This window comes from Cololabis saira, chromosome 10 (assembly GCF_033807715.1).
Source record: "Cololabis saira isolate AMF1-May2022 chromosome 10, fColSai1.1, whole genome shotgun sequence".
Taxonomy (NCBI): Eukaryota; Metazoa; Chordata; class Actinopteri; order Beloniformes; family Belonidae; genus Cololabis; species Cololabis saira.
The window spans coordinates 23155894-23183658 of record NC_084596.1 but is presented as its reverse complement, the minus strand read 5'-3'; the positions used below and the strand labels follow the sequence as shown (position 1 = coordinate 23183658).

Here is a 27765-nt window from a genome sequence, read left to right as displayed (position 1 = left end):
GAGGCGCATTATTTGGCAACAGACGCGGCAGCGGGGAGGGCCGAAAAAAAGAGGATATCCCCTGGATTTCAAAAAAAGCTACGATTTATCGAGGTTAACTGCAGATTAAACGCTCCCGGGTCGACCATCGGCGAACACGAGCGATAAAGCTACAAAGTAAGTTGACTTATGTGGAGCTTAAGTTTTCCAGTAACCGGATCGAGGGTGAGCCTTTTATTCGGACTCGACGCGAGAGGAGCCAGGTTTTTCCTCCACCTATCTGTGACGATAAAGACGCTGATGGGCTGCTGAAAAGTAACACTTCTCCGCAGAGCCAAAGGTTGAGCACCGGGTAGGAGAGGGAGAGGGAGGGGAGGGGGGAGCTCTACCACATTTTATTTTATTTAACCTTTCCCTAATCGCAGCGGCTGGTAAAAGGGGCAAGTTGGCAGGATTGAGTTGGGTAGAAGTGGTGAGATGAAGTGGGGATTAAGGCTGATTTTATGGTTCTGCGTTACAGCGACGCAGAGCGTACGCCGTACGCTCTGCGTCGGTGTAACGCAGGACCATAAATCACGCTTTACAGGGTTGCATCGGCGCCGGCGAGCTGGTGCCGCGTTCCATTTGTCCTCGGAAGTGGGGATTTCCCAGTTCCCAGTTGGATTTTTCAACTGGAACGCCCCTCGAAGTGGGATTTCCCACTGGGAAAGTGGGAGAGTCTTCGCCACCCCCGAGTTCACATTCCAAGATGGCTGCCCCGGTTGTAAACAGTAGAAGAGAGCTCCGTAAAAATTCGTAGCACTTCATTCTAGTTTTGGTCACACTAAATCAATCATATACAAGTATTGTTTGGCATATATATGCTGCTATAGTGTAATTTACATTTTTCATGTGGTATATGCGAACTACAATCTTGTTTTCCTACTTTGTAACTGGAACGCTGATAACTGGGCTGTGACGTCATTCCCAGTTCCGAGTTCCGACTTCCGAGGTAAATGGAACGCAGCATGGGTCCTTGGGCCGGTCCATGCCGCTCCTGAGGTCCGACTCATGAGGCTCTTCCTCGGGGAGGGGGCAGGCAGGTAACCCGCCCCCCCTGGAGCCCCCCACTACCCCCTACCACCGCCTCACTTTTACTGGTGAAAGTTTGTTGCCTCCTTTCGGGCTGTCCCGCATCGGGGGTGCCTATTCGGGCTCTGTATCTGGTGGAGCGGGTCTCCCCCCGGGGCTGGGGGACTGGGACTAGTCCGGCGTGTCGCGGGTTCGAGCCCCGGCACCAGCCGCGGCTCAGTGCCTGCGTGGGTTTGTGTTTTTGTGCGGAGCTACTGACTGTTAGCCCCGCTAACTAACAACACACACACCTCCTCCTCCTCCAGAGCCGGCTATAGCACATGTAGTGTGGGCTGGGTTTGGTGCTTTAAAGGGCTGACTGTAGTTTGGAGGGAGAGTGTGTGTGGACGGTAATGGTGGCCGCTTTCAGCCCCGTGGCAACCAGCTCTGCTTCTGCTATCTGGTAGCTAATCTTCCTACTTCTCTCTGTGACAACCGTAGTCTTCCTCCTCTTAAAGCTGAACACACACACACACACACACACACACACACACACACACACACACACACACACACACACACACACACACTCATGCTGCGTTCCATTTACCTCGGAAGTCGGAACTGAGAACTGGGAATAACGTCACAGCCGAGTTATCAGCGTTCCAGTTACAAAGTAGGTAAACAAGTTTGTAGTTCGCATATACCACATTAAAAATGTAAATTACACTACAGCAGCATATATATGCCGAACAATACTTGTATACGACTGATTTAGTGTGACCAAAACTAGAATGAAGTGCTACGAATTTTTAGAGAGCTATCTTCTACTGTTTACAACCGGGGCAGCCATCTTGGAATGTGAACTCGGGGGTGGTGAAGACTCTCCCACTTTCCCAGTGGGAAATCTCACTTCGAGGGGCGTTCCAGTTGAAAAATCAAACTAGGAACTGGGAAATCCCCACTTCCGAGGACAAATGGAACGCGGCAACACACACTCTTCCTCTCACCCAGACAGGCGCACGCACTCACACACACACTCATTTACCCTCACGAGTTTGCAGCGCTTTACTTTACAACAACGCTGTACCTCATGATTTAAGCCATCAGACTAGTATATTTTAAAGATCATGTCGAGCGTTTATGTGGACGGATTCATGCGGACTTAAAACCTTTTAGTGTTTGACGGCTGAACATGACGGAAGCCGGTGTAGCTGACGGTATGTCCACAAACCCACACACCTCTTGCTGCTAACCTAACCTACATTGTGCATTGTGTTCAATTAGTCATATGTGATATTACGTTTTATTTATTTATTTATGTATTTATTTATTGTCCTAAGGTTTTGCTCGTCGCGCCTTTGCTGCTATTAGTCGTATACATGTAAGCTGTTGCATGCACAAAGTTTTTTTTTTGTTGTGTTTTTTTTTAAAACAGCAAGCATAGATCTAAAACAAAGTCAAAATATATCACAGTTTAAAAAAGATATAAAGAAACTTTTTTTCTCAAAATACAGTGGCGAATAAAAATGTAGATATATATAGATGTATTTAATATGTGTAGATATATAGATTAATATTATGGAAATAAACATGTTATATATATGTATATGGACATATAGAGATATATTATACATACAGTATTTATGTATGGGTATATCTCTGTTAATATATATGGATATATAGTTATATGTAGATATGTTAATAAATGGATGTATATTCATGTTGATATATAGACTTATATTATGCTTTTTGTGTTCTATAAGTAAGCTCATTGATTCTCTTGCTATTTGGAAAAATGTATATAAGATTCAGGGGTAGGACCTGATAAATATATACTTCAATCCTACTCCCTTTCGAATATGTCGGTGGATCTGTGTGGTCTGCCCAAGAGCTGCCTTGTCTTTTGTCTACAAACACACACACACTGTAATGTACTTTATTTTTTTTACTTTTTGGTATTGTTCTTTTTTAATAAGAGAATGAGTGATTTCAGAGATGTCCATTTTTAGGAGATGCAAATCTTTAAACCTCCTGGTTGTTTATAAACTGTGAAAAAGCTAAAAAAATCCATCTGAGCTTTGTGGAGTCTCAAGGTGGGAGATGTCTTGTTTTGGCACATCAACAGTTCAAAACTGGGAAACATTTTCCACTGTTGCAAGAGTATGAAAACCTACCTTTTACTTGTTGCTGAGTAATCAGTCTGCAGCTTACTCACCCCATCAGTCATTTTTGGATAGTTGGTACTACTGCCAGACTGTTACAAAACACACATACTCAGGCGGTGTATAGAGGAGATGGTGGGATGGGAGACTTCATGGCGTTTCTCCAGAGATCTGGAAGGAGCTCTCAGTTTTTGAAGTAAACAAAGGCCTTGTAAGTGTTATTTGCATGTTAATAACATGCTGATTGCCTCTTGTAAATAGGGCACTCAGAAAGGAGGTAAAAGCTTTGCTTTGACATTGAAATTTATGAACTGTCTGCCCTGACAGATGATATAGAGGTTGCATTAAAGTTACAAGAATAATGCTCACAAGTTTTAGCTCTGACCGTTCAAAGCAGTGTCATGCAAGACCTTTCCAGAGCAGTTATGCAATCAGCCATGGTTCTGTAAGGGTCATGGACCTGTTTTTAAGCTACTGAGTAGAAGTGGTAGAGTTCCTGAGCGGCTCTTTGGTCAGTCATCAGAGGCTCAATTTAATGCATTGCGAGCAACATGCTTTCTTCTGGGCTTTTTTTCTTCTGCTTCTTCTGTTTATGCAAAGTTTTTTACTCAGGCAAGTCAGATATTTTCAAGTAAATAAACCTGCATAAAACCTATTTTATGACCTGGTCATAAGGGCGTTGTTTTAAGTGCATGGAAACTACCTTTGATATCATTTGTTACTCCGCCAATGAGCATGTTTTGCTGGGGTAGCAGTTTGGCACTGTAGTGTGGCTGCATGGTTGCAGAGTTTTTGACATCCTTGTGCAATATTGAAAAATGTTTTCCCAGGGTAAAGGTCTGTTTGTTAGTAAATAAAGTTCTGAACCCCTGCTGGATGTGCAGCCAGATATTTGCTGATGGTATAGTGAGGTTGTCTAGGTGTCAGTCTTTGATAGGAACCAAAAGGGAGGGGGTCAACAAAAATCATCACCACCCCAACACACATCTTCTAAAGTGAAGTGAAGTAGCAGCTGCCCACAAAAAGATTATTAGTTTTATGGAGTGCTGAGAATTATGCTCTAACACTCAGTTCCAAAAATACACCATCTAGACTAAAGTGGATACAGTTTAATGTGTTTAAAGGATGTATTTACTTTTTTACATTTTTAATGTTGTGTGGATGATGATGGCAAAGATGGTGCCATCACTGTGGTCATTATGTTGCTATACTTTCAGTAGTGCCTTCACACAGAAACAAGTGTTGCAATGTAAATATAATCGTTTCTTAAATATATATTTATGCTTTAAATCTTTTTGGATTTGTTTGTTTTTTATTTAAATTATTGTAAAAAGCATCTGCTACAAAAGTGATGCAAACTAAAGTACTATTTTGTAACGAATACCATATTAAATTGTTGCTACAAAAAGTGACACTTTATAAGACATCTTTGAACAGTGTAATATTTAGATACTACAACAGTTCCTAATTTTTTCTTTTTGTGTTCAAACATTTATTTTATTATGTAATAATTTAAAAATGCTATCAGTTTAGCATTTCTTCTTTAGTAAGGATGCACCAATTGATTAATTGACGATTAAAGTTGTATGGCGTTTAGCTTGGTTTCACTTGGTGATTGGCCTGTCACTGTCTGATGTATGCGACTCTGGGTCAGATAATTTGTACACCAGGCCACAAGATGTTTCAGCCCATGCACAATGATAAAGATGGTAATAACACAGCCAAACATGTGTTCTTCACAAGATAACGCAGCGCTCTCAATTTCTGAAAAGATGTTTTTGTTCATTTGTATCTATGATAGTTGTGCAGACACCAGGGCACACCAGAAATTTTACCTGCAGCATGAGGTACCCTTGCATCTTATAGAACCATTGCATGTTATGGAAAGTGCCTTGCTTATTGGGACTTTCCATAACAATTACTGATATGCAGAACTTTATTAAACTGCATGCCACTCTCTATCCAACTTCAGTAAAGACCAACAATGAGCTGCAACCTCATTACATTTAAGCAAGCAAACCATTCCCTGAACTGTTGATTCTTGTCATAAAATGTTTATGCGCTCAATTATATTCCTTAAGAAGAAAGAGAACAGGAATCATGCAAGAAAACCTCAGTATACCAGTATTATGACGCCTTTTTCTGCTCTCAAAGTTCAGAAGTGTGACATATATTTTATAAGACAATAAAACAGCAACATCATCCTGTAAGCAATTAGTTATGTAAATGTACCTGTGTCCAGGTAAAAACTCACTTCAGTTTTTGCTCAAGTACTCCTGATTCTTGTGCGTAACTACATTCGCAAAAGTTAATTTTTTTTTTTATTAATCAGTTTCCCATTTGGCAGCTCTGACAGACCCTAAACTGCATTTGATAGGATTGTTCCATCAGACCTGCTTGAAATGAAGCCCTGACTATGTGAATCAGTGTTTCTGAGACTATTTATGAGCACACTTATACAGCTGAAGTCCCCAGCCATGGCACTGGCTGTGTACTGTGTTTAGGGAGTGTGTTCTTGCACATGAAAATAAAATTGTCATTTGGACACCAAAGCTACAATCCAGATATTCGGTGAAACAGGGTCATGAACAGTAAAACAAATCCACAGAAAGTTCTGATAAGTGCCTTGGTTATACATGTTGCACAGGCATTAGATTCAGTCACTCAATGTTAAAGGCAGAGAAATTCTGTGTTTTGTGAACAAAAACTATTCTTGGTCTTTAGGGATTTGTTTTATGTGTTGTTATTGAAAGATAAGTTGCCATATAAGAGTGACAAAAAAACAGCTCAGCAAAAGTCATGAACACTATCTTTCACTGTGGAGAAAAGTCTTAGCGTTAAGAGTTGTTTGAAAATTTCCATCTTATTTGAATATTTATTAGGGTAACATTATGCGAAACTATGGTTCCAGTGTTATGACACTTGTATAATCATCTTTTGTGCGTCAGTAAAACGGCTCTCTATCGTCTCTCTAGCATCACTTTAAAAAAAAATTTTTAAGCTTGACTTTTAATGTTTGTATGTAAGGTCAAGGTCGAGTGTGTGTTGGGGTCTGGTCGCCTGTCCCAATGCGACGTATGCAAGTTTGACAGTATGAAGGAATTGTGCGTAAATTGCCATGGAGATGAAACGTGAAACTTGTCGGCCATTCTCATCCCCCATTACAAAGATAGGGTCACTGTCTGTGTAAGATTGGGGTGGGGGGGTGCTGTCGGTGGGCGCATGTGTCCAACTACTTCCACTGCCATCATTTTGCTGCGATATCCCCCCCCACACCCCCAATCCAACACCCCCACCCCCGAATGCACACATGCATGCAGACACTGTATAATGGCTGTCACTGCGGAAGTCCTGCGCCTGCTTCAGCACCTGAAGGGTTAAAACCAGCTTCAGCTTCTCCCTCAGTCACACACACACACACACACACACACACACACACACACACTAGCCAACCGGTTTAAACCGGTTCTCAGGAAAAGTGCTTTGTGTGTCCCACTGAATCCTGGGAAGGGTCATGTCATGTGTGTCTCAGTGATGTCAGTGTATTAAAAAAAAAAAAAACCCAACAACAACAACTTAGCTTTCGGTTATCGGATGATTCATTTGCATGTTGCTTTGGGGCTCTGTGTGTATATTGTAAAGGTATGTCATGTAGTAAGTGGGCTTGATTCTCGCCGTCATAACGTCTCCAACAACAGGAAGAGGAGGAGGTAGAAGTGTGTACGGTATGTCACTGAGAAGTAGCTCAGGTTGTAGGAGTTATTTGTAGTCATTTTTCTTGCACCCCCTCCCAAAAAACAAAACAAAAAAAACATAACTTCCTGCAGCATGTCACTGAGCAGGCCTCTATGGTCTGCAAGGTCTGTGTCTCGGTTCTTTAACGTACGCTAAATGCATGAATGTGATTCTGAACATCGCTTTGCTGTTTTTCTTCTTGTGGTCATCCAGCAACTAGAGAGGTGTCTTTGAACATTACTTGGGCCTTCAGATTCACATTCTGTGAACACTGAGCACATTCTTCCTGTCCTCTCATTTCAGTGTGCTGTGTGGGGCAACCGGGGACAACGTGTGTTTACTTTTTTCCACTTTTGATTATGACCAATGTTGATTTATCACCTCTATTCAAACCTCCAGTAATGTAACATGTATATGATAATTATCCGGATCCTGCATAAGTGGGTTCGTGCAACAGTTTGCCTGCCTCTGTCAGAGCGACCCAAAGTTTATTTCAGTTACGTTTCTTAAAATAAAGCACGTTAGCATGCCCTATACCAGTGGTTCCCAAACTTTCTGTGCCCAAGGCACACCAAAGGACAAATAAAAATTTCAAGGCACACCTATTGTGCAATATAGCCTTATAACACGTGTTATCACTAATATCATCTGTTTATCCGTTAAGTTTATTATTTACTAATGCCAAATAAGATATGACAAAGACAACTATTCTACTCATGAAATACTTATTAACAAAATACTTCACAAAAATATTTAAACTTTATCAAATTGGGCTTCATCAAACACATCCATTTCAGGAGGATTTTTTAAAATAGTTTTTAGATAAAGAGTTTGCCTCTGTATTATGGAATGAGTGCATTCAAAGTAATATATAGTAAATTAAAATAATTATTTTTGTCTAGTTGTATACTATATTGCAGTAGGCTATGGTTGTCACAAAATCCCACGGCACACTTGGACTTGCCTCAAGGCACACCAGTGTGCCGCGGCACACAGTTTGGGAACCACTGCCGTATACAATCACAAGTATGTGCAGGAAACCTGTAGATTTGTTGAAATTGTAGTGAGCATGTCAAAGTATTGAGAGTCAGGCTGGCCAGTAGGTGGTAACGGTTTTTATTTGACAATGTAGAAAAGCAAAAGTGCTAAAACATTAACCTGGAAGTGAGGTAAAATCCTGAACATCATTGAAAGTTAAAAAAAAAGGTGCATGTTTACAGTCCTACTCAGAAGCTCTGAACCTCACAGCAACAACTTGCACCACCACACCTGGTAGTTCACTCTGTTCTGCTGTGTGGTGCTGACTCCACAGTTCAGTCAAAAATAATAAACTTAATCACCTCAGAAAGTTGTAAATTTCAGAAGGCTTGTCCCTCACCCTGCAGGACACACAGTGTAATACCATCTGTGTTGTTGTAGCTCACAAACTTTCTCCCTGGAGGAAGTCATAGTTTCTGGACTTGATTCCAGTCCTGCATGCTGTTTGTGTATACACAGTATTTCTTTCTTTCTTTCCTGTCTAAATACTTCTTTAGAGTAACCTGGAGTATTTTCATTTGTATCTTTTTTTTATTACCAGTGAAGGAGGGAGAGAAGTCCTGCTGTTGCTTTGGATAAGATGCGTAACTTATTTGTAGTTATTGTTTTATTGTATCAATTTGAGATTTATAGCTCATAAGAGAATCTGAATTACCTTGCAGCAAGTATTTGCTGCAAGTATTTGCTGCAAGTATTTGCTGCAAGCTCCAAGAAGCTCCAAGAAAATCGAGAATGTAACCAAATCAAATGAGACGTGTTCACTCTTTTTAACAAGTTCAGGTCTGATAAAGTGATAACATGTATGTAATATGTTTTGATCCAAATGGCACAGAAATGGAAAACGTCTGCTCCTCAACCCAACCATGAACTACGGCCCCTTTCACAGCAACTTTTTGTAGGAGGTGAAAAGGCACTCTTGAGTCTGCTGCATTCCCCATGCAGGTTGTGCTCCTTTTGGAATTGGTCCCACAGACTTGTGAAGGTTATTGTGGACAAATCATAATAAATTATAAGTAATATTATTGAAGCTCATCATCAGTGTGTAAGAAATATACAAAGTGAACCTGAGGACGTTCAGACCCTGTTGCTGTCTTCATGCCTGTTTTGATGGTGCATGAATGTGAAACGAGCACCTGTCTGAGAACGGGTTAACCAACAGGAAAACCAACCCTCTTATAAGACACGTAAATGTTCATCCATTAAAATTGTGAATGCATCAAAGATACGCGCCAAAAAGAATGTGACGAGTCCGTGTCAAAACTATAATTGTAGAAATGCACAGAGTGACGTGCTCTGCCATCTCCTTGTGTCTCTGCTCTTGTTTCTGACATGATTAGCAGATTGAGAGCAGCCACTGTTGGGATAGTGTGACACTGTGTGCCATGTACTGAAGTTTACTGTGTACTGTGAGGGCACAAGTGGGCTCTGTAACGCTCATAGGTCGTTCAGAGCGAGCTGCTGTATTTCTCCACTGCTGGCATGTTAACATCTGATGAAACTGAATGTGTGATACAGGGAAGGTTCAATAGTAATGGCTGTTGTGCTGCTTGGTGTGTCAATTGTCTTACACACATACATGTCCAAATTATGAAGAGTTGTCAGTAGGGATGGGCGGTATGGACTAAAAAATGTATCACGATAATTTCTGGCATTTATCCCGATAACGATAAAAAAATACCAATACAAAAACGTCATCAACGGGAATTTATCTTTCTTTGTTTCTTTCTAGGCTTCTTTCTTTCTTTCTTTCTTTCTTTCTTTCTTTCTTTCTTTCTTTCTTTCTTTCTTTCTTTCTTTCTTTCTTTCTTTTTAGGCTCATTTCTTTCTTTCTTTCTTTCTTTCTTTCTTTCTTTCTTTCTTTCAGGCTCATATATTTCTTTCTTTCTTTTTAGGCTCCTTTCTTTCTTTCTTTCTTTCTTTCTTTCAGGCTCATATATTTCTTTTTTTCTTTCTTTCTTTCTTTCTTTCTTTCTTTCTTTTTAGGCTCATTTCTTTCTTTCTTTCAGGCTCATTTCTTTCTTTCTTTCTTTCTTTCTTTCTTTCTTGGCTTCTTTCTTTCTTTCAGGCTCATATATTTCTTTCTTTCTTTCTTTCTTTCTTTTTAGGCTCCTTTCTTTCTTTCTTTTTAGGCTCCTTTCTTTCTTTTCTTTCTTTCTTTCTTTCTTTTTAGGCTCATTTCTTTCTTTCTTTCTTTCTTTCAGGCTCATTTCTTTCTTTCTTTCTTTCTTTCTAGGCTCATTTCTTTCTTTCTTTCTTGGCTTCTTTCTTTCTTTCTTTCTTTCTTTCTTTCTTTCTTTCTAGGCTCATTTCTTTCTTTCTTTCTTGGCTCCTTTCTTTCTTTCTTTCTAGGCTCATTTCTTTCTTTCTTTCTTTTTAGGCCCATTCCTTCCTTCCTTTCTTCCGTCCTTCCTTTCTTCCCTCCTTCCTTCCTTCACACAAAAACGTCATCAACGTGAATTTATCTATTTATTTTTTTACCCCCTAAACTTCGTCTGCGGTAATGATGCTTCTATGATGTTGTTTTTTTTGTTTTTTATTTGCACATCACAACACTGAGCAGTTTTCCCTTCTCTTGGTTCTCTTGTTTGGTTTTTGACTTTTGGTTTGGGCTGAAATTTGGATAATTAGATGTTTTGAAATTATACGGGTGTCAACGTTTTGGTCATGTGACTGTGCTAATCTATCGCGTTCTGTCTGAGGGTCATTTTGGTAAGGCTCCGTACCCTGTGGCTGATTCAAGGTCAGTTATGTCTGCCCTTGTCTTAATGATAGCTTCACTATCACAACAGCACTTTAAATAGATAAAAGAAATTACAATTTGTTATAATAATACTTTTGCAGTGTGGGTTTGTATTATAGTGCTGAGAGTAAAATAATGCAATGTGACTGACTGGAGGTTAACGCTATCTTTTTCTTAAACATTGTTGTGTGACCATGACACTTCAATGCTAAGAGTTATTGTGAAATGTTGTCAACTTTACTCATTGACAAATCTGGCTCACACGTTGCCAGATTATAATATGTAGCTGCCAGCTTTACAAAATGATAAACTTTTTTTAACATACTGAAAATGTTCACAAAAGACTTCAGGTCTCATCAGAGAGTGAAGGCTTTGAAATGACGGCTCACTTTTTAAATTTGTCTACCTCCACAGTAGCTGGTACACAACGTACCGAAACAGTCACAACAAACTGGATTACTCATGGGATTACTCATAAAGGAGTGTCCAAAAGTCACTATTAAAAACAACCAGAATGGCTGTAGAGTTGCCAATAAAACTTTGAATCAGCAAGTTTTATTTACAAAAGTGACACAGTCATTCACTGGTGTTTTGGATTTCTTTCCATGAAACTATAGTTTGATTGTCACTCAGCCTATGTGGCATGTCCAGAGACAGTTTCTCCTGGAAATCAAAGTGGGATCCAGAAGAACCAGGGGGATTCTTTTATATCCAAAAGTAAAGTCACTGAGATGGACTGGTTACCTCCACAGAGCAGCACATTGGTTTTCTTTTTAACAAAATCACAATTTCTGGTGCTTTTAAGTGAAATTTTTAACTGCATCACATTTTTAGTTTTCAGTTCAAAATTTCCAGGATTATATATATTAACAAATTAATCTGCTATGTGATTACAATGTTTTAATTCCTTCAATTGCAATTTTAAATATGAAGTTATACGAAGGGATTGAACCTCATGTGTCGATTTTACAAGTAAATAATTCACATTTTAAGGGTTTAACTCGTTTACAGTAACGAAAACCAGCCAATTTCTGCATGAATGATTGTATTTCAGTTCTATTCATTTCTCGACTGGAATGACTGATAGCATCTTCAGGCTGCTGAAACACTGTAACGGCCATGTGTGTATTAGGGATGGGCGGTATGGACTAAAAAATGTATCACGATAATTTCTGGCATTTATCCCGATAATGATAAAAATTACGATTAAAAAAAAAAAAAAAAATACCAATTCAACTCCACCTTTGTAACTATAAATCTATCACCACATTCAGTCTTTGGAGCCCCCAAAACACTGCTCTAAAAGAATACTAAATACTACTAAACTACAACAATTAAATTGAATTAATAAAAACCAATTAAATGAGTTACACCTGTACTGCAAAACTGTAACGACTCAGATCCGCCATGTTTGTTACACAAAAACCTCATCAACGGGAATCTTTCTTTCTTTCTGGCTTCTTTCTTTCTTTCTGGCTTCTTTCTTTCTTTCTTTCTTTCTTTCTTTCTTTCTTTCTTTCTTTCTTTCTTTCTTTCTTTCTTTCTTTCTTTCTTTCTTTCTTTCTTTCTTTCTTTCTTTCTTTCTTTCTTTCTTTCTTTCTTTCTTTCTTTCTTTCTTTCTTTCTTTCTTTCTTTCTTTCTTTCTTTCTTTCTTTCTTTCTGGCTCATTTCTTTCTTTCTTTCTGGCTCATTTCTTTCTTTCTTTCTGGCTCATTTCTTTCTTTCTTTCTGGCTCATTTCTTTCTTTCTTTCAGGCTCATTTCCTTCCTTCCTTCCTTCCTTCCTTCCTTCCTTCCTTCCTTCCTTCCTTCCTTCCTTCCTGTACGTTGTGGGTCGATTTAACGCAGAACCATAAATCAGCTTCACACAAAAACGTCATTAACGGGAATTTATCGTTTTTACCACGAGATGACAAATTCTTACCGTGGGGAATTTTTTTGACGGTATATCGTGAACGGTAAAATATCGCCCATTCCTAGTGTGTATCACTATTTCTACCAGCTGCAGCTCCAATCTTGGATGACTGTTGGGACGACAGGACTCTGTTGTGTTGATCTTTTGTTGTTGTGGAAGTATTTGTGGGTCCTGTGGAGTTTTACCTGTGACCGTTATCATGTCCAAATATAAAACAATTGGGATAATATTTTTCTCTGTATTTGCAGGGGATGTCTGAGGATCCTGGTCGCCAGACACGCAGCCAGAAGAGGGCGCTGGACAAGGAGGTTACTCCACAGTCTGAACCCTCAGATGCAGAAAATGACAGCAAAAAACCTAAATTGGACCCATCTGAACCCCCAACAGGGGAACAAACTGAATCTCAGCCTGACCTTTTATTGGCACAGGACGTTGAGAGTCGGACTAGACCCACATCAGAGCACGAGAAGGAAAAGGATAAGGAGCAGGAGCAGGAGCAGGAGCCAGAGCAAGAGCAGAGCCTGTTGCCATCGTTTTTAGCGTCACCCTTGGCTTCCCAGCCGGCTAAGGATGATCAGGATCGGACGCAGACGCAGCAGATGGTTGAACCCAGCTCAGATAATCGGACTGACTGCAACGACAGAGCCAGCACGGAAAAGATGGAGTTGGCTGCTATGGATATGAGGACCAGGGCTCCGCAGACAGAGCCAAAAGCATCCAGTAGCGTGGTGGCTGCAGGGGAGGTGAAGGCCACCATTAAAGTGGAAGTTCAGACAGAGCAGCCTGTGGACATGAGCACCTCCAGAGGGTGAGAAACCATAAAAGTGAACAGTGTTTCCAGGAAAAAGACACAGGAAAAAGCTCATTCATTTGAAAAGAAAGTCACAGTGTTCCAAGAAAGTTTTTGGTTGGTTTTACTTGTTTACTGTCTTTACTGGTCACATGATTGATCACCTGCATCCGCTTCAGAAAGTGCTGTAGTTTTTCTGGAAGACTTGAATAGAAGCTCTGTCTAGATCCCATTTAGGAATTTAAAAGTGATGCTTTACCTCAACATGCCTTTTAAGGTTACTTTTGAAATCCTAGTATTGCTTAATATTCATTAGTGTTGCTTAAAGCACTTATTATGTCAGGGTGGAGGTGTGAGGGGGTTGTCCATCTGGTATTCTACCTCCATTTTGCGTCCCCTCTCCACCTGAACCCTAAAAACTCCCCGCAGACAAAATGAAGCTGTGTGTCACAAACTGGTTCCAGCCGGTTGTTGCCATGGTTTCCACAGTGGAAGGAACATTGGGGCGGGGGGGTAAATGTGTCACGTGATGGTGACTTTGAGGTCATGTGACTTCTTTGGAAGAGTAGTGATTAATCCACAGGAAGTGATGATGGCTCTAAGCCCTGAGGAGAGATTACACACACACACACACACACACACACACACACACACACACATAAGGAGGGCAGCTAGGAGAGACGGGCCTCATGTTGTCATGTGTTGACATTAGAAAAATTCTTATGCTTCATAAAAATGCACTAATCTCTCCAATCAGAAGGCTGTCCTTGTTTTTTCTAGGAAGTTTATTTCAGTGCTTCAGTTTTTCAGCTGACAGAATTTAGGTCATCTGTGCTAACATATAGCCTGCAGTTGAACTTGGCACTTCTCAGTTGATTCCACATTTGTTGTGAGGGAGGTACGGGTAAAATATGCATGACTATGAGATTTCAGCACAGCTAAGACTGATGAATATGGGTTGAGCCCGACTGCCTTCAAGATTGCTCGTCACTTTCGCTTTCTTAGCACGCTTTGTGTGATGCATTTAGCGACGTACAGGTCACTCCCAGATGCCTGAGACGCCTGCTATACCCGGCCTCAGTGTCCTGTTTCAACAGGAAATACGCTCTAAAACAGCCATTTCATTGTGACTTAAAGACATTGACTGGAGCTTTAAGGCCTACCGTGCCCCTCCCTGGCATTCAGGACGATTTGCATGTTATTGGAACAGCTTCAGCGTGAGGCACGAAGCTGTGTGCAAAGATGTGTCTGGACTTGTTACGTTATAGTGGAGCAGATTAACCTGTGGTGATAAGATTATAATTGCAGGTGAGGGACAGACCTCCTTTTATAAAAGACAGTATTGTCAAGCTAGTTTTTGTTTATAAAAGCTTATACTGTAAAATAAAGTTGTTTTTTTAACATCTTCAATGGTTTGGACCTGTAAACATACACTCATATAGTGTTGAGCAGCTAAACCTCCAGATATGATTTGAATTGGAGAAAATGTGTGCATTGGTGTTAGGGATGGGCGGTATGGACTAAAAAATTTATCACGATAATTTCTGGCATTTATCCCGATAACGATAAAAATTACGATTTAAAAAAAAAAACAAAAAAAAACAATTCAACTCCACCTTTGTAACTATAAATCTATCTCGCTCTCAGATCCGCCATGTTTGTTACACAAAAAGGTAATCTTCCTTCCTTCCTTCCTTCCTTCCTTCCTTCCTTCCTTCCTTCCTTCCTTCCTTCCTTCCTTCCTTCCTTCCTTCCTTCCTTTTTCCCTTCCTTCCTTCTTTCCTCCTGCTCTCTCCTTCCTTCTTCCCTTCCTCTTTTCTCCCTTCCTTCTTCCTTTCCTTGTTTTCTCCCTTCCTTCTCTCCTTCTTTCCTTTCTTCCTTCTTTTTTCCCCTTCCTTCCTTCTTCCCTTCTTCTTTTCTCCCTTCCTTCTTCCCTTCCTCTTTTCTCCATTCCTTCCTTCCTTGTTTTCTCCCTTCTTTCCTTCTTTTCTCCCTCCCTTCTTTCCTTGTTTTTTCTTTCCCTTCCTTCCTTCCTTCCTTCCTTCCTTCCTTCCTTCCTTCCTTCCTTCCTTCCTTCCTTCCTTCCTTCCTTCCTTCCTTCCTTCCTTCCTTCCTTCCTTCCTTCCTTCCTTCACGTACGTTGTGCGTGGATTTAACACAGAACCATAAATCAGTTTTACACAAAAACATCATCAACGGGAATTTATCGTTTTTACCGCGAGATGACAAATTCTTATCGTGGGGAATTTTTTTGACGGTTTATCGTGAACGGTAAAATATCGCCCATTCCTAATTGGTGTATGGATGGAACATTCAGGAGATTTGCTTTTCTACAAACAGCTGGAGAAGGAAAAAGACAGAATTCAAACTGCATGTTAAAAATGGACTAAACCTTGTTTTCTCCTTTAATTAGATACAGTCGAATGATTTTGACTTTCTGAAATTCTCAGTATTGGAGTCTCACTTTATGTACAGATAATACATAAATATAAATGTGGATGCTGTTTTCCTTGATATGTCCAGCAGCATAAAAAAGGAGAAGCGGCCTCCTTCCCTTGAAGATGACGATGTCATCATCTTGTCAGATAATGACTCTCCCAGTCCACCGGTGAACGGCCTGAGCCACTTTAAGGAGCTGGACACAGACCTGCTCATGGTGAGAAAAAGAAAATAAATCTAATTTACAAGTTAGGGATTCGATGCAACCATCCCAGAGAACCTTATCCTCTGAAACAGTGGTTCCCAACCATTTTTCCTTGGAGCCCCCCCTACTGGGCCCCCCGACCCGTACGTACTAGCACCAAAATAGTCTTTAATTGAAATAATTAACATTAATTATGTTTTTTTGATACATTTCTCTTTGGTTTACTCTGTATACATATGACTTTGTTTTTTCTCCAATGTCACCAATGTATAAAATACGCACAAAAGGACATAAAAGGGAATACAAATATTTCTGAAAAATGTCTCTTTTAATATGAGACCAAAAGTTTTAACATTTTTCCTTTAATAACCTGTCAGAGTAGATTAAATGTTGAGTAATGATATAATAATAAGGAATGAAATAATTTCCTGTGTTTGTCACCAGTGTATAAAAAAACACAAAAAATATTCAAGACATTCATAAATTATTCCTAACAATGTCTTATGAATGACTAATTCGCAAATATAATTTTTACAACTGCATAATTTCAAAGCAGACAAAGTTTCGCGCCCCCCCAGAGATCTCTGGCGCCCCCCCAGGGGGGGCCCGGACCCCAGGTTGGGAACCACTGCTCTGAAAGATGAGTTCCTCTGTGGCCATTCATGCTCAAAGCAATGGAAAATGGATCATCAGAGGGGGTGTTTTGGTTTCATTTTTATTAAAGTGTTTATTTTTATTTTCTGGTGATGTAAGTGATGCTCTGATCATCTGTTGATTGCAGAAGAGCACCCCAGCAGAGAGGGAGCGGATCATCAAGCAGCTGAAGGAGGAGCTGAGACTGGAGGAGGCCAAGCTGGTGCTGCTGAAGAAACTTCGCCAGAGCCAGATCCAGAGAGACACTCTGCAGAAGGTGAAAGAACACAACTTCACGTACTCGCACGTCAGTTGAGCTTCTCTTAGGCCCCGTTTACACATAGCCGGGTATTTACGAAAACGGATATTTCCCCCTCTATGTTTTTGAAAAATTCCATCGTTTACACGAGATCGTTTTCAAAATCTCTTCGTTTACACGAACCCGCATAAATATGCTGTTAAGGGGTGCTATGAGCAGCCAAACCTGCAGGGGGCAGTGTAACGAGAAGCGTAAAGTCATGCCTGGAAAAAAACGTCAACAAATGACACGTGTGAAGCCTGAATAATATGGTTCCGCGTTAAATCGACGGCGTAGCCTACGTACGGTGCGCGTCGCCGCGTACCCTACGCCGTAGCTCTGCGTTGGTGTAACGCGGAAACATAAATCAGCCTGGACTGCCAGTTACTTCCAAGACGGAACAAGAGTCTTTCGTTTGGAGTGACAGAGAAGTGGAGTTACTTTTAAGTGTGACTTTAGAATATAAAACAGGTAAAATACAAGAAAATATTGACGGTGGCCAAACTAATTGTAAACACAAGTCGCACGCATGACGCTGGTGACGTTTCTGATGCATAATGTGATGTTCTGAAGCCTAAATCTCCGTTTTCCTCTGTTTAGACGCAAACGTGAAAACGGAGTTTTTGAAAATCTCCACTTTGGCCAGAGTTTTCAGAAATGATCGTTTTTGGTGACTTTGAGCTCCGTTTTGGTGTAAACGAAGGGCCAAAACGCATGAAAACGCCTCCGTTTTTGCTCCGTGTAAACGGGGCCTGAAACTCACTGATTATTTTCATATGCATGTTGAGTGCATATTTTTGATTTGCGGTTAACTATTATCTAATTTGCTGTGGTCAAGAACAGCTAGTGAAGCAATCTCTTTAGAAAAATAACACTTTCATTTGTAAAGGACACTTACAGATAAATAAGACTGTTTGGGCAGAGGACCCAAAAATGCCTCTTTTTGTGCCTTTTTTTTATCCCTTTAAGAGAAAAACATCACATCCATTCATTTGAAGCGTTTCCCTTACCTGGAAGCCAGCCTGGTCACTTGAAATGCAGATGGTGATAGTAGTCTCTGTTATTCCTTCTGGGGGATCCTCTGAGCTGGATATTCAGCCCAAACTGAATCTGCAGGAGGTTGAGAGCAGATTCTTGCAGCGCTGTGTGAAGGTCACATGAGCAGCAGAGTAGGAAAGGATTACAGTCGTCTGCTGCAGGTTCACGGTGGCGTCCTTTCATAAAGAGACTCACTCGAAAGGCATCTGAATATATTTCTGCGTTAGTCAATTCTTACCTGGCAATTGATTTAGAGATTAACACTTTTTTAACTGAGTAACTTTTATGCACTATTATTCAGTCAATCACTTTACTAAATAGTGTGTGTGCCTTCCATGTTTTGTACATGTTGTAGATTGATTGTAACATTGTGTAATGCATTGAGAGCGTAATTTCAGTGTTACATCAAAACATGGTGAAAAACAGAACTCCTACTCGATACATTAGAGATAAATGTGGAGTACAGCGGGAGAAATAAAATAAGATTTTTCATCACACCAAAACCTGAAAGAAGATGTTCCTCGTCTCACAGCCTTGCTGCAGGCCGTGTGGGGAACATGATGTTGATCACGCACAAATTGACTAAGTACTGGGACGAAGTGTGGAAAGGAATGAATGCAATCTTCAGAATCAGAATCAGAAAGAAGTTTATTGCCAAGTAGTTTAACACACACAAAGAATTTGTTGTGGTGATCAGTGCAATACAAAAGAACAAATAATGTACATGTTGGTTTTAAACAGAGTACAGAGGTAACCTAGGATGTGTGTTAATGTGACGCATAAGGTCAGAAATGGAGTCTTTACGTCAATGTAACGTGGGGTGGGGGGGCAGTCCGTGGTGGAAGGGGGAGAGGCCGGCTGCAGTTGGGAAAAAACTGTTTTTATGGCGTGAGGTTTTGGTTCTGATGGATTGCAGCCAATCACCTTCTCTGCAGAGCGGATGATACGCTGCAGCTGCTCCTGTCCTTTACAGTGGCAGTTGCGTACCAGACGGTGATGGAGGAGGTGAGGATGGACTCAATGATGGCCGTGTAGAACGGCACCATCATTGTCTTTGGCAGGTTGAACTTCTTCAGCTGCCGCAGGAAGTACATCCTCTGCTGTGCTTTTTTGGTGAGGGAGGTGATGTTCAGCTCCCACCTGAGGTCCTGGGATATGATGGTCCCCAGGAAGCGGTAAGACTCCACCGTGTCTGCTGGGGAGTCACACAGGGTGAGGGGGGCAGGTGGGGCTGCGTTCCTCCGGTAGTCCACGATCATCTCCACTGTCTTTAGAGCGTTGAGCTCTAGGTGGTTCTGACCGCACCAGGTCACCAGCTGGTCCACCTCCCACCTGTAGGCGGACTCATCACCATCAGAGATGAGTCCAATGAGGGCGGTGTCGTCCGCAAACTTCAGGAAGTTGACAGACTGATGACTGGAGGTGCAGCTGTTTGTGTACAGGGAGAAGAGCAGAGGGGAGAGAACGCAGCCTTGAGAGGATCCGGTGCTGATGGTCCGAGGGTCGGAGACATGTTTCCCCAGCTTCACCCACTGCTTCCTGTCAGACAGGAAGTCTGTGATCCACCTGCAGGTGGAGTCAGGCACGTTCAGCTGGGAGAGCTTGTCCTGGAGCAGAGATGGGATGATGGTATTGAAAGCAGAGCTGAAGTCCACGAACAGGATCCTGGCGTAGGTTCCTGTGGAGTCCAGGTGCTGGAGGATGAAGTGCAGGGCCATGTTTACAGCATCGTCTACAAACCTGTTGGCTCTGCAGGCGAACTGCAGGGGATCCAGTAGCGGGTCTGTGATGTTCTTGAGGTGTGGCAGCACAAGGCGCTCAAAAGACTTCATGACCACAGAGGTCAGGGCGACGGGTCTGTAGTCGTTAAGTCCTGTGGTCCTTGGTTTTTTTGGGGACAGGTATGATGGTGGAGGTTTTGAAGCAGGCAGGCACATGGCATGTCTCCAGTGAGGTGTTGGTTGGTAATTTAACACAAGAAAATATACAAAGCAAAGACAGATCCCTAGTTGGAATACTTCTGGTGGCAGCAAAGAAGGCTATAACAAGAAAGCGGGGTAAGGAGGACCCATGCAGAGTCCTAGTGATGGTCTGTCAAGTTTTCAGCAACTGAAAACAGTTCATGAAATAAAAAATATGACAAACAATATCCCTGTGGTTTAGCAGCTCAAATCCTTATATCACATGAAAGAAACAACATTCCACTTCCCAAACTCTAGCAGCTGGTCTCCTCAGTGCCCAGATGTGTGTGGAAGAAGAAGGGTTGATAAACAGTCATAAAGATCACGCTGATCCACCCTTTTTAAAGATGTTTTGCCACCATTAAAATCTGATTACATTTCGTTTAGATGGCAGATTTCAGTTCTGTTTTTATTTATATTTTGCCTAGTGTCCCATTTTTTGTTTTGGAATTTGACTGTAATTAACTATAATTATGCACATAAGAGGTTCATTAAACAGAATCATCGATTGATTTTGTACAACTCGTATAAATAGTGAGTACGACATTATGAAGCTTAGACTTGCAGAGATCAATATTTATTATTGGTTAATAACTTTCTCTGAATATTTTCTTTTTAGCCTTCTGGTTTATCTGGTTCCTCTGCCCCCCCTCCACTAATTAGAGGAACGATTACAAGCAACAAAGGCTCCCAGCAGGTAAATGCTCCCTTATCCCACATGCAGACAGGCAGATTTGTAATATCAAAATACAAGGATGTTCGAACTAAAACCTATCTGATGTGGTGTTTGTTTTTCTTCTGTCAGCAGATTTTGACAGGAAGGAGTTCAGGCACAGTCATCCCCCCACCTCTGGTGAGAGGAGGGAGCATGTCATCCAAACATGGCTCCCAGATCATCATGCCACCTCTGGTTAGAGGAGCACAAGTGAGTCAAGGAAAATTATAAATAAATGATATTTAAGCAATTTTTTTTTTTTTAATTTGCCATGCTTTTCATATCTTAATCTGGACTCTGTTAGGGCAAGCACAGTCTGAGATGTTGGCTCTTAAGTGCTGCCTTTTAGCTCTCGAGAGATAAGCTGCTGGGTGATGATTACACTCGAGACTTATGATCTCTTTTTACACTTCTTTCTCTCTGTGTGTGCTCTCCAACTTGTGTTTTTCTGTGATGTTCCTCCACGTCACCCCACATTGTCCTGGTTAGCCCATCTCCGTATCTCCACAGCAGATCCAGGCTCTTCGCCAGCAGCAGCAGCAGCAGCAGCTGGCCGCCACTGGAGGCTCTGGATCTGGACCTCCGCCGTTGTTGATGGGCCCCAGGACGTCAGGCCCCGCGTCCCAGAGAGGCATGATCCAATATGGCCTCATCAGAGTCGGCAACAGCACAAACACGCTGGTTGGTATCTCAGGCAATAAGCAGTCACAAAATGGGGAATAGATGTGATATTTTGTCCCAATTTTTTTTTTTACAAATGCTAAATTTAATGTAATTTTAAGATGAAAGGTAAGTAAGATATGTCTTAAAAGCATGTTTTCTGTCAAGATCAATTGAGATAATACTTTACAGTGACTTTGAAATATATGAGCAATAATGGCTTCAGATATAAAACCCACTTATTTAACAGTTTAGTAAAAAGGGGGGGGGGGGGGGTGAAATTTGGCCATTCACATAGATTTTTAAATCCCATCAAGTTAAAGTTAGCCAAAATTGTGACTCATTTGTGATAAGTTTGATATTTGAGGAACAGAGATCCTGAAATTGCTCATCTTTATTCTGAAGCTGATTCTGTCACCTGTCTTCGGTCCTGTTTCCATATTCAAGCGGCTCACGGACCAGCAGGACCGGATCAAGAGATGGTCCTTACGGCCTGATTGATATCATAATGCACATAATAATACATTTCTCGTTATGTCACCCACTGCTAATTATCTTCTGATGATAATCAGAGGGACTGCCTGTATGGGATCGGCAGACTTGGCGTGCTCACTCAAAAAGAGAAAAAGTATGTCACCGGGTGCCAGTCCAAAAAACATATAAAAAAATCAAAATCCGACAGCACTCACTTGAAGTACAAAACTTTAATATATGGTTAAATCACTGCACAGCAGCAGGAAATCGGACGCGTTTCAGCTTACAGCCGTCCTCAGCGGCTGTAAGCTGAAACGCGTCCGATTTCCTGCTGCTGTGCAGTGATTTAACCATATATTAAAGTTTTGTACTTCAAGTGAGTACTGCCTGTATGGGACCAATGGCTCGGCAGCTGATCTCTCACTATATGAAACTCTCACCCACCACTGCTTGAGCAGTGATGGTCAGTGATGCCAGTGATGCTTTTTTTTCTGATTTAAATCTAATAAACACATGCCATTTTTTTTCTGTAGATGCCTCTTTTGTAGAGTTTTTCCACTACTTTATAGTAGATTACTTCACCTCTGTCACTAATCTGCAGAGAGGTTTCTTCCTTGGCAAAAGCTGCCACCAGTTCCTTTCTTCCTTTTGTTGTCATTACGGTTTCCCTTTTCCCTTTGCTCCTTTTCCAGATTTCTGTGTTGTTTTTGTGCAACAAGTGCTCATATTAACTGTGGCGGTTGTTGTTGTTCAAACAACTTGAAGATATTATTCTTGAATGGATTAAATAGTGTTAATTCGTGTTTTTGCTCGTTTCCTAAAGGTCTCAGCCTCCAGTCTGAAGGGCTCCTCTTCAGGCAGTGGCGGCGTGTCCGTGGTTGGTGTTAATGACTCTCCAGCCAGCCGCCAGGCTGCAGCTAAACTGGCCCTGAGGAAGCAACTGGAGAAGACCCTGCTGGAGATTCCCCCACCCAAACCACCTGCCCCAGAGTTCAACTTCCTGCCTTCAGCAGCCAATAATGAGTTCATCTATCTGGTTGGACTGGAGGAAGTTGTACAGAATCTGCTCGATACCATCCACAGAGGTGTGGCATTTTTCTGTTTTCTATTTTGCTTACAAATTATAGAAGTAGAACAACATTTGATACTCGGAATAGATTTATTTATATTTCAAATGCCAAGATTTATTACTCCTTTTTGTTGGATTTCACAGCAAACTGAATATTGTTGGGTGGATAGCTTAGCTTTGTTGTAACTTTGGCATCATTTTTGATAACTCTCAGTGAGCAAGTTTTTCTCACCTGATTGTGGGAAAAATGATTTATTTATATACGTTTTCAATAGAAGTTGATTGTGTTCAACAATTTTATAATTGTTGTCTTTATGCAGTCAGGACAGCCCACTTTCACCCAAGGTTTGATTATATACCACTGCATCAATTTGTTTTTCTTTCTCTCTTTTATTTCAAACCATCAAAATATCTTGTCTGTTTTCCTTCGTTCCCAAATAATTTCCCGTCTCTCCCCTTCCAGGAAAGATGGGCGTCTCGCTGTCCAAGCCAATCAACAGAGAGCCTTTCATCTGCTCCCAGTGCAATACTGACTTCACATGCCGTTGGAGGCAGGACAAGACAAAAATGCTCTGCGAGGATTGCATGTCATCCAATCAGAAAAAGGCTTTGAAAGCCGAGCACACCAATAGGCTGAAAGCTGCTTTTGTCAAAGCGCTGCAGCAAGAGCAAGAAATAGAGCAACGTATTTTTCAGCAGACATCCTCATCAGTCTCCCATAGTACTTCTTCATCCTCTTCATCTGCCTCCTCGTCACTGAAGGCAGAGCAGCTGGTGGCTCAGCAGCTGAAGCAGGCTCAGGCTAGAGTGTCCTCCCTCCAGCACCACCACCAGGCCAACCAGGGAGTCAACATCGTTCATCATCACTCCATCAAGCAGGTTAGGAAAGCCTTTTTTCCTCAGAGGAAAAAACAGTCATGGAGTCGGCGCAGCGGAAACTCAAACTTTCTATTTGTGTCTCTCAACTCAACACAGAGCTCGAAGGGCCACTTGTCCCATGGTGTCTCGGCGATGGGGGTGAGAGGCCTCCCCCAGTCCTTCTCCTCCTCCTCCCAGCTGCAGAGCGCAGTGGCGGCCGCAGCTTTGGTCAGTCGGCCAGGTAAGCATGCCCATGTTTCTCACCGCTCTGTCCAGAGTTCAAAGGTGAGCAGCAGTGGGATCGGCGGCAGCAGGAATATCAGCGGAGGTAGTGCCTCATCCACTGCATGGAAGAAGCAGAGCAACATCAATAAAGGTAGTCTGGCATTATTACCAGCCCAACTCTGGCGCCTGACATCTGATCTCTTTCAATTCCTGTCTGGTCCAAAAGCAATCCTCTAACGTGCCCAGTCCATCCAATCAATTTTTTAAGGATTACACAATCCTTGAGGAAACAGAAACCTTTGTACGGTCAATCACTATATGATGAAAGCAGAGATGAAAAATTAAAAACGTTAAAATGAAGTAGGAAATGTTTTCGGACAAGGCAGCCCCTCTTCTCCGGTTCCCTCCCTGGACTTGATCTCCATTTTCCAACTTTAGTCCCTCAGATTTGTGGTTGCATATTTTCCTGGGTGTCTTTTCTGTACAGTGTTTTAGAGTAGAGATTCACTTCTCCTTTGTGTGTGTGTGTGTGTGTGTGTGTGTGTGTGTGTCTGTGTTGTGGGGATATGGGTGTCTATATTAAATTTTGAATATCACACTGTTATTTTCTCAATTAATCCGAACTGCCTTTAAATGAACGGCATGTCACCTGCACCACAACCTGACCTGCTGGTGTGCTGCATGTTCGCAGGAGTCACCATGGCCTACGTGAACCCCAGCCTGACTGGTCACAAGACTTCAGCCACCGTGGACGCTCGTCAGAGGGAGTACCTGCTGGACATGATCCCCTCTCGTTCATCGATCTCGCAGACTGCAAACACATGGAAATGAATGAAAATTCAGTGCTCTGTTGTTCAGAATTATTTTTTTGTCCAAGTTTCTCAGCTCCAATATCATGGTCCACAGCACCCCTGCAGGACTGTTAAGGGAGTCACAACCTCTCTAAGTGAAGAAACGTTCTGTAATTAAGTTTGTATGATTTCTTTTTTTGTTTTGTTTTGTTTTTAGTTTTCACATTTTATCTTGTTTATTTTGAACTTTGCTTTTCTTTGATAAATATGCCGAAACCATTTTGATTTGAGTGGTGCAAAGAAAGAACAATACTTGAAGGGCTCCATCTGGGCTCTGTTTTCCATCCTAAAGAGTTAAAAGATCTGTTTATAAGAGGATGTATCTGCTGTGAGTGCCCTGTTTAAAAATGAGTACTCTGTTTAAGACTTGTTATCCCTTTCTGCCATGATGTGGATCAGATGGGCCCGATCTTTTGACACTTGAATGGTTATTGTCCTACCCAAATGTTCCCATTCAACAAAAAAAAAGAAAAAAGAAAGGAAAAAAACACATTTATTTTAAGTAAAAACAAAATAACCAAGTTGTAAAATGTTCATTACATCACCTGTGTAGTTAAAGGTTTGGATTTATTTTGTATTTACAGTAAGTTATTTTGTTTTTTGACTGATGTTAAAAATCACTCAATATAATGTGGTTTTCACTGATGAAGACTTTATTCTCGCTTTGTCTCTTTCTTTTTTTTCTTTCCTCTGTTTAACAGCATGATTATCCTCACACCTGTTTATCACCTTAGCTGAAGAAGCACGGTGTCATTGCTCAAGTCATCTGTATTTACCATATGTAATTTGCTTATTTTATATTGATGTTAACATTGTAAGATTATTTTAAGTGTTAAGTCACTGAGAAATGCAAACTCTGAAGGAGCTGAATTTGCCACATTCAAGTCAGAGAACTTGCCTCCAGTATTTATCAGTAATCTCTGTCATGGGATATTCAATGACCTGAGTCAGTTCCTGAAGGAAACACCTCCCAGTTTCTAAGACTTCAGATTAGACAAAACCATCTTGACTTCTATGTTACATAATATTTCTGCTTTCCAACAATATTAATTGCGTTGTTCAGAGTTATGTTCAAATTTATTCTGTTTACTTTTTCCTAGCTCCTAAAGAAATAATAAAAATTATAAATTTTAACTGGCTACTTTCATTTGCATTTTTGCACAGCATTTCGTCCAAGAATTAATTTTCACATGGATGACAATGATGTGACTTTGTATTCAAAGTCACATCATTTTATTCAAATTCAAGAATACTTGATTAATCCCTGAAGCTTGGTCTTTTAAATGCATTCTCTTCCATATTATTTAAACCAGTGGTCTCTTAATTTTGTAGGTCTTGTAAGAGAACGAGTGAAAATGAGCTTAAGAAAATTATGTATTTTAACGTATATTTTAACAAGCAAAAATATAGTATAATATACTGAGCAAGAGATAATGAAATGAAATGAAAGTCGGTTACATCTCAAGGTGAACTGATACAAACATTTATCCCAGGTATAAAGGGAACAAAAGAATCAACAGACAAAACTTCACACATTTCTGTTAGGAACCAGATTCAGTGTTGGTGGGTTTAAAAACGGCACCTGCTTCAATGTTTAATTTTTTGCCCATTCATTAAATGTAATTTTTTTTTCAGACGCAAAAATGCAATACTTTTAAATCCTTACAGCTTTTTGACTGATATATCTGCTAATAATTTTTAGATACACTTCTCAGTAGTTTGGATCAGGTTGAAATCCACCTTGGTGACCCTGCCATATACAGTAATGCAGATGTATGCTATTTAACTTCTCCTGCATAGATGTTGATTGTGCTATGCCTTTTTATGTGCAGCAGTGTGTGGATAGATTTCTGCTTCAGTAGGAGGTCAAATTAATTTATGTTGTGATGCTGCTATTTTTAGGAGGTTAACATGTTTATACGCAGGGCAGTTTCTATCTTTTTTTAGGCCCAATGCAAACTTTTGTTTGAGGTCACACATTTTGTCAAAATCCAGTTTGATGGTGGTGTTTCAAGATCCATTTCTGTATTGTTCTATACGACGGAAATTAGTTAGAGGGATAGCTTGCTTTATAAATTTGAAAATATTTAGGAAAAAAAGGAATTTGCAATAAATAAAAACCTCAGACTTTCAGACATTTCAAACTTGCATATTTGAAACTAATACAATTGAAAACTACTATACTAAACTACGACAAATACATAAATACAAAACAAATACCTCAATTTCTGACTATAAAGACAAATCCACACAAGACAATTGTTTTTTTTCCAAAAAGTATTGTCTCCTTTTTTCTTCGAGTTATTACAGCACTTGACATCCAGATATATTAGGTATTATCTTGATGTTTTATAGTTAACTATCTGCTACAAGTTTAAAGCTTTGTGAATAGATCCGACGGTGTTGACTCAACATGAAATGATATAAAATAAAATACATCTATCAAAACGTAGAAATGATTGAACATAAGCAGATAACATCTCTGCAGATCCTTCACACCCAGGACTCAGTCTGTTTGAACTCCTCCCCTCTGAATGGCGCTACAGAGCACTGTAGGCCAAAACCTCCAAATTCAGAGACAGTTTCTTCACCCAAACTGTTGCTCTGATGAACTCTCATAACTCATAGAGTCTCAGAGCGTTCAATCACTGTCCAAAAATAATAACCCCAATCATATGCTGTAACAATGCACCTTCCAATAACCATGTCTACCTCATACTGCTGCACCTTTCACTTTTTTTTAAATTGTATATATGTTAATAAGAGCTGTCATTTATCTATTTACTGTACAGGGAGCGAAAATAACCGAGTCAAATTCCCTGTCTTGTTTGACCTGACTGACAATAAACCTGAATCTGATTCGGATTCGGATGAGAGGCTCCCACTCGACCGCGTGGGGGCGCTGTTGCGCTGCGCTCCTACACCTCC

At 40.8% G+C, this 27765-nt stretch overlaps 1 protein-coding gene across 11 annotated transcripts; it reads left to right on the top strand.

The window, feature by feature from the left end:
- Positions 1–25971, top strand: LOC133452641 (transcriptional repressor p66-alpha-like). 11 transcript variants are annotated; one of them, XM_061732110.1, is made up of 11 exons: positions 1–156; positions 12870–13429; positions 15938–16067; positions 16837–16965; positions 20605–20682; positions 20794–20910; positions 21190–21381; positions 22658–22919; positions 23367–23782; positions 23879–24137; positions 24678–25971. In XM_061732110.1, the coding sequence occupies exons 2-11, from the start codon at positions 12873–12875 to the stop codon at positions 24815–24817; spliced, it is 2280 nt and encodes a 759-aa protein (XP_061588094.1). In that variant the 5' UTR covers positions 1–156; positions 12870–12872; the 3' UTR covers positions 24818–25971. The 11 variants fall into 11 exon arrangements, with proteins under 11 accessions (XP_061588094.1, XP_061588093.1, XP_061588096.1 ...); XM_061732109.1 differs by having other exon boundaries at positions 20791–20910; XM_061732112.1 differs by having other exon boundaries at positions 15935–16067; positions 21211–21381.
- Positions 25972–27765: the final 1794 nt, after the last annotated feature.

What these genes read in the sequence shown, in the direction of transcription:
- LOC133452641 (XM_061732103.1), top strand. Translation starts at nt 12,873, where the DNA reads ATGTCTGAGGATCCTGGTCGCCAGACACGCAGCCAGAAGAGGGCGCTG. An exon ending in GACATGAGCACCTCCAGAGG is followed by an intron (nt 13,430 to 15,934) that starts GTGAGAAACCAT and finishes TGATATGTCCAG; the next exon opens with CAGCATAAAAAAGGAGAAGC. An exon ending in ATCATCACTCCATCAAGCAG is followed by an intron (nt 23,783 to 23,878) that starts GTTAGGAAAGCC and finishes AACTCAACACAG; the next exon opens with AGCTCGAAGGGCCACTTGTC.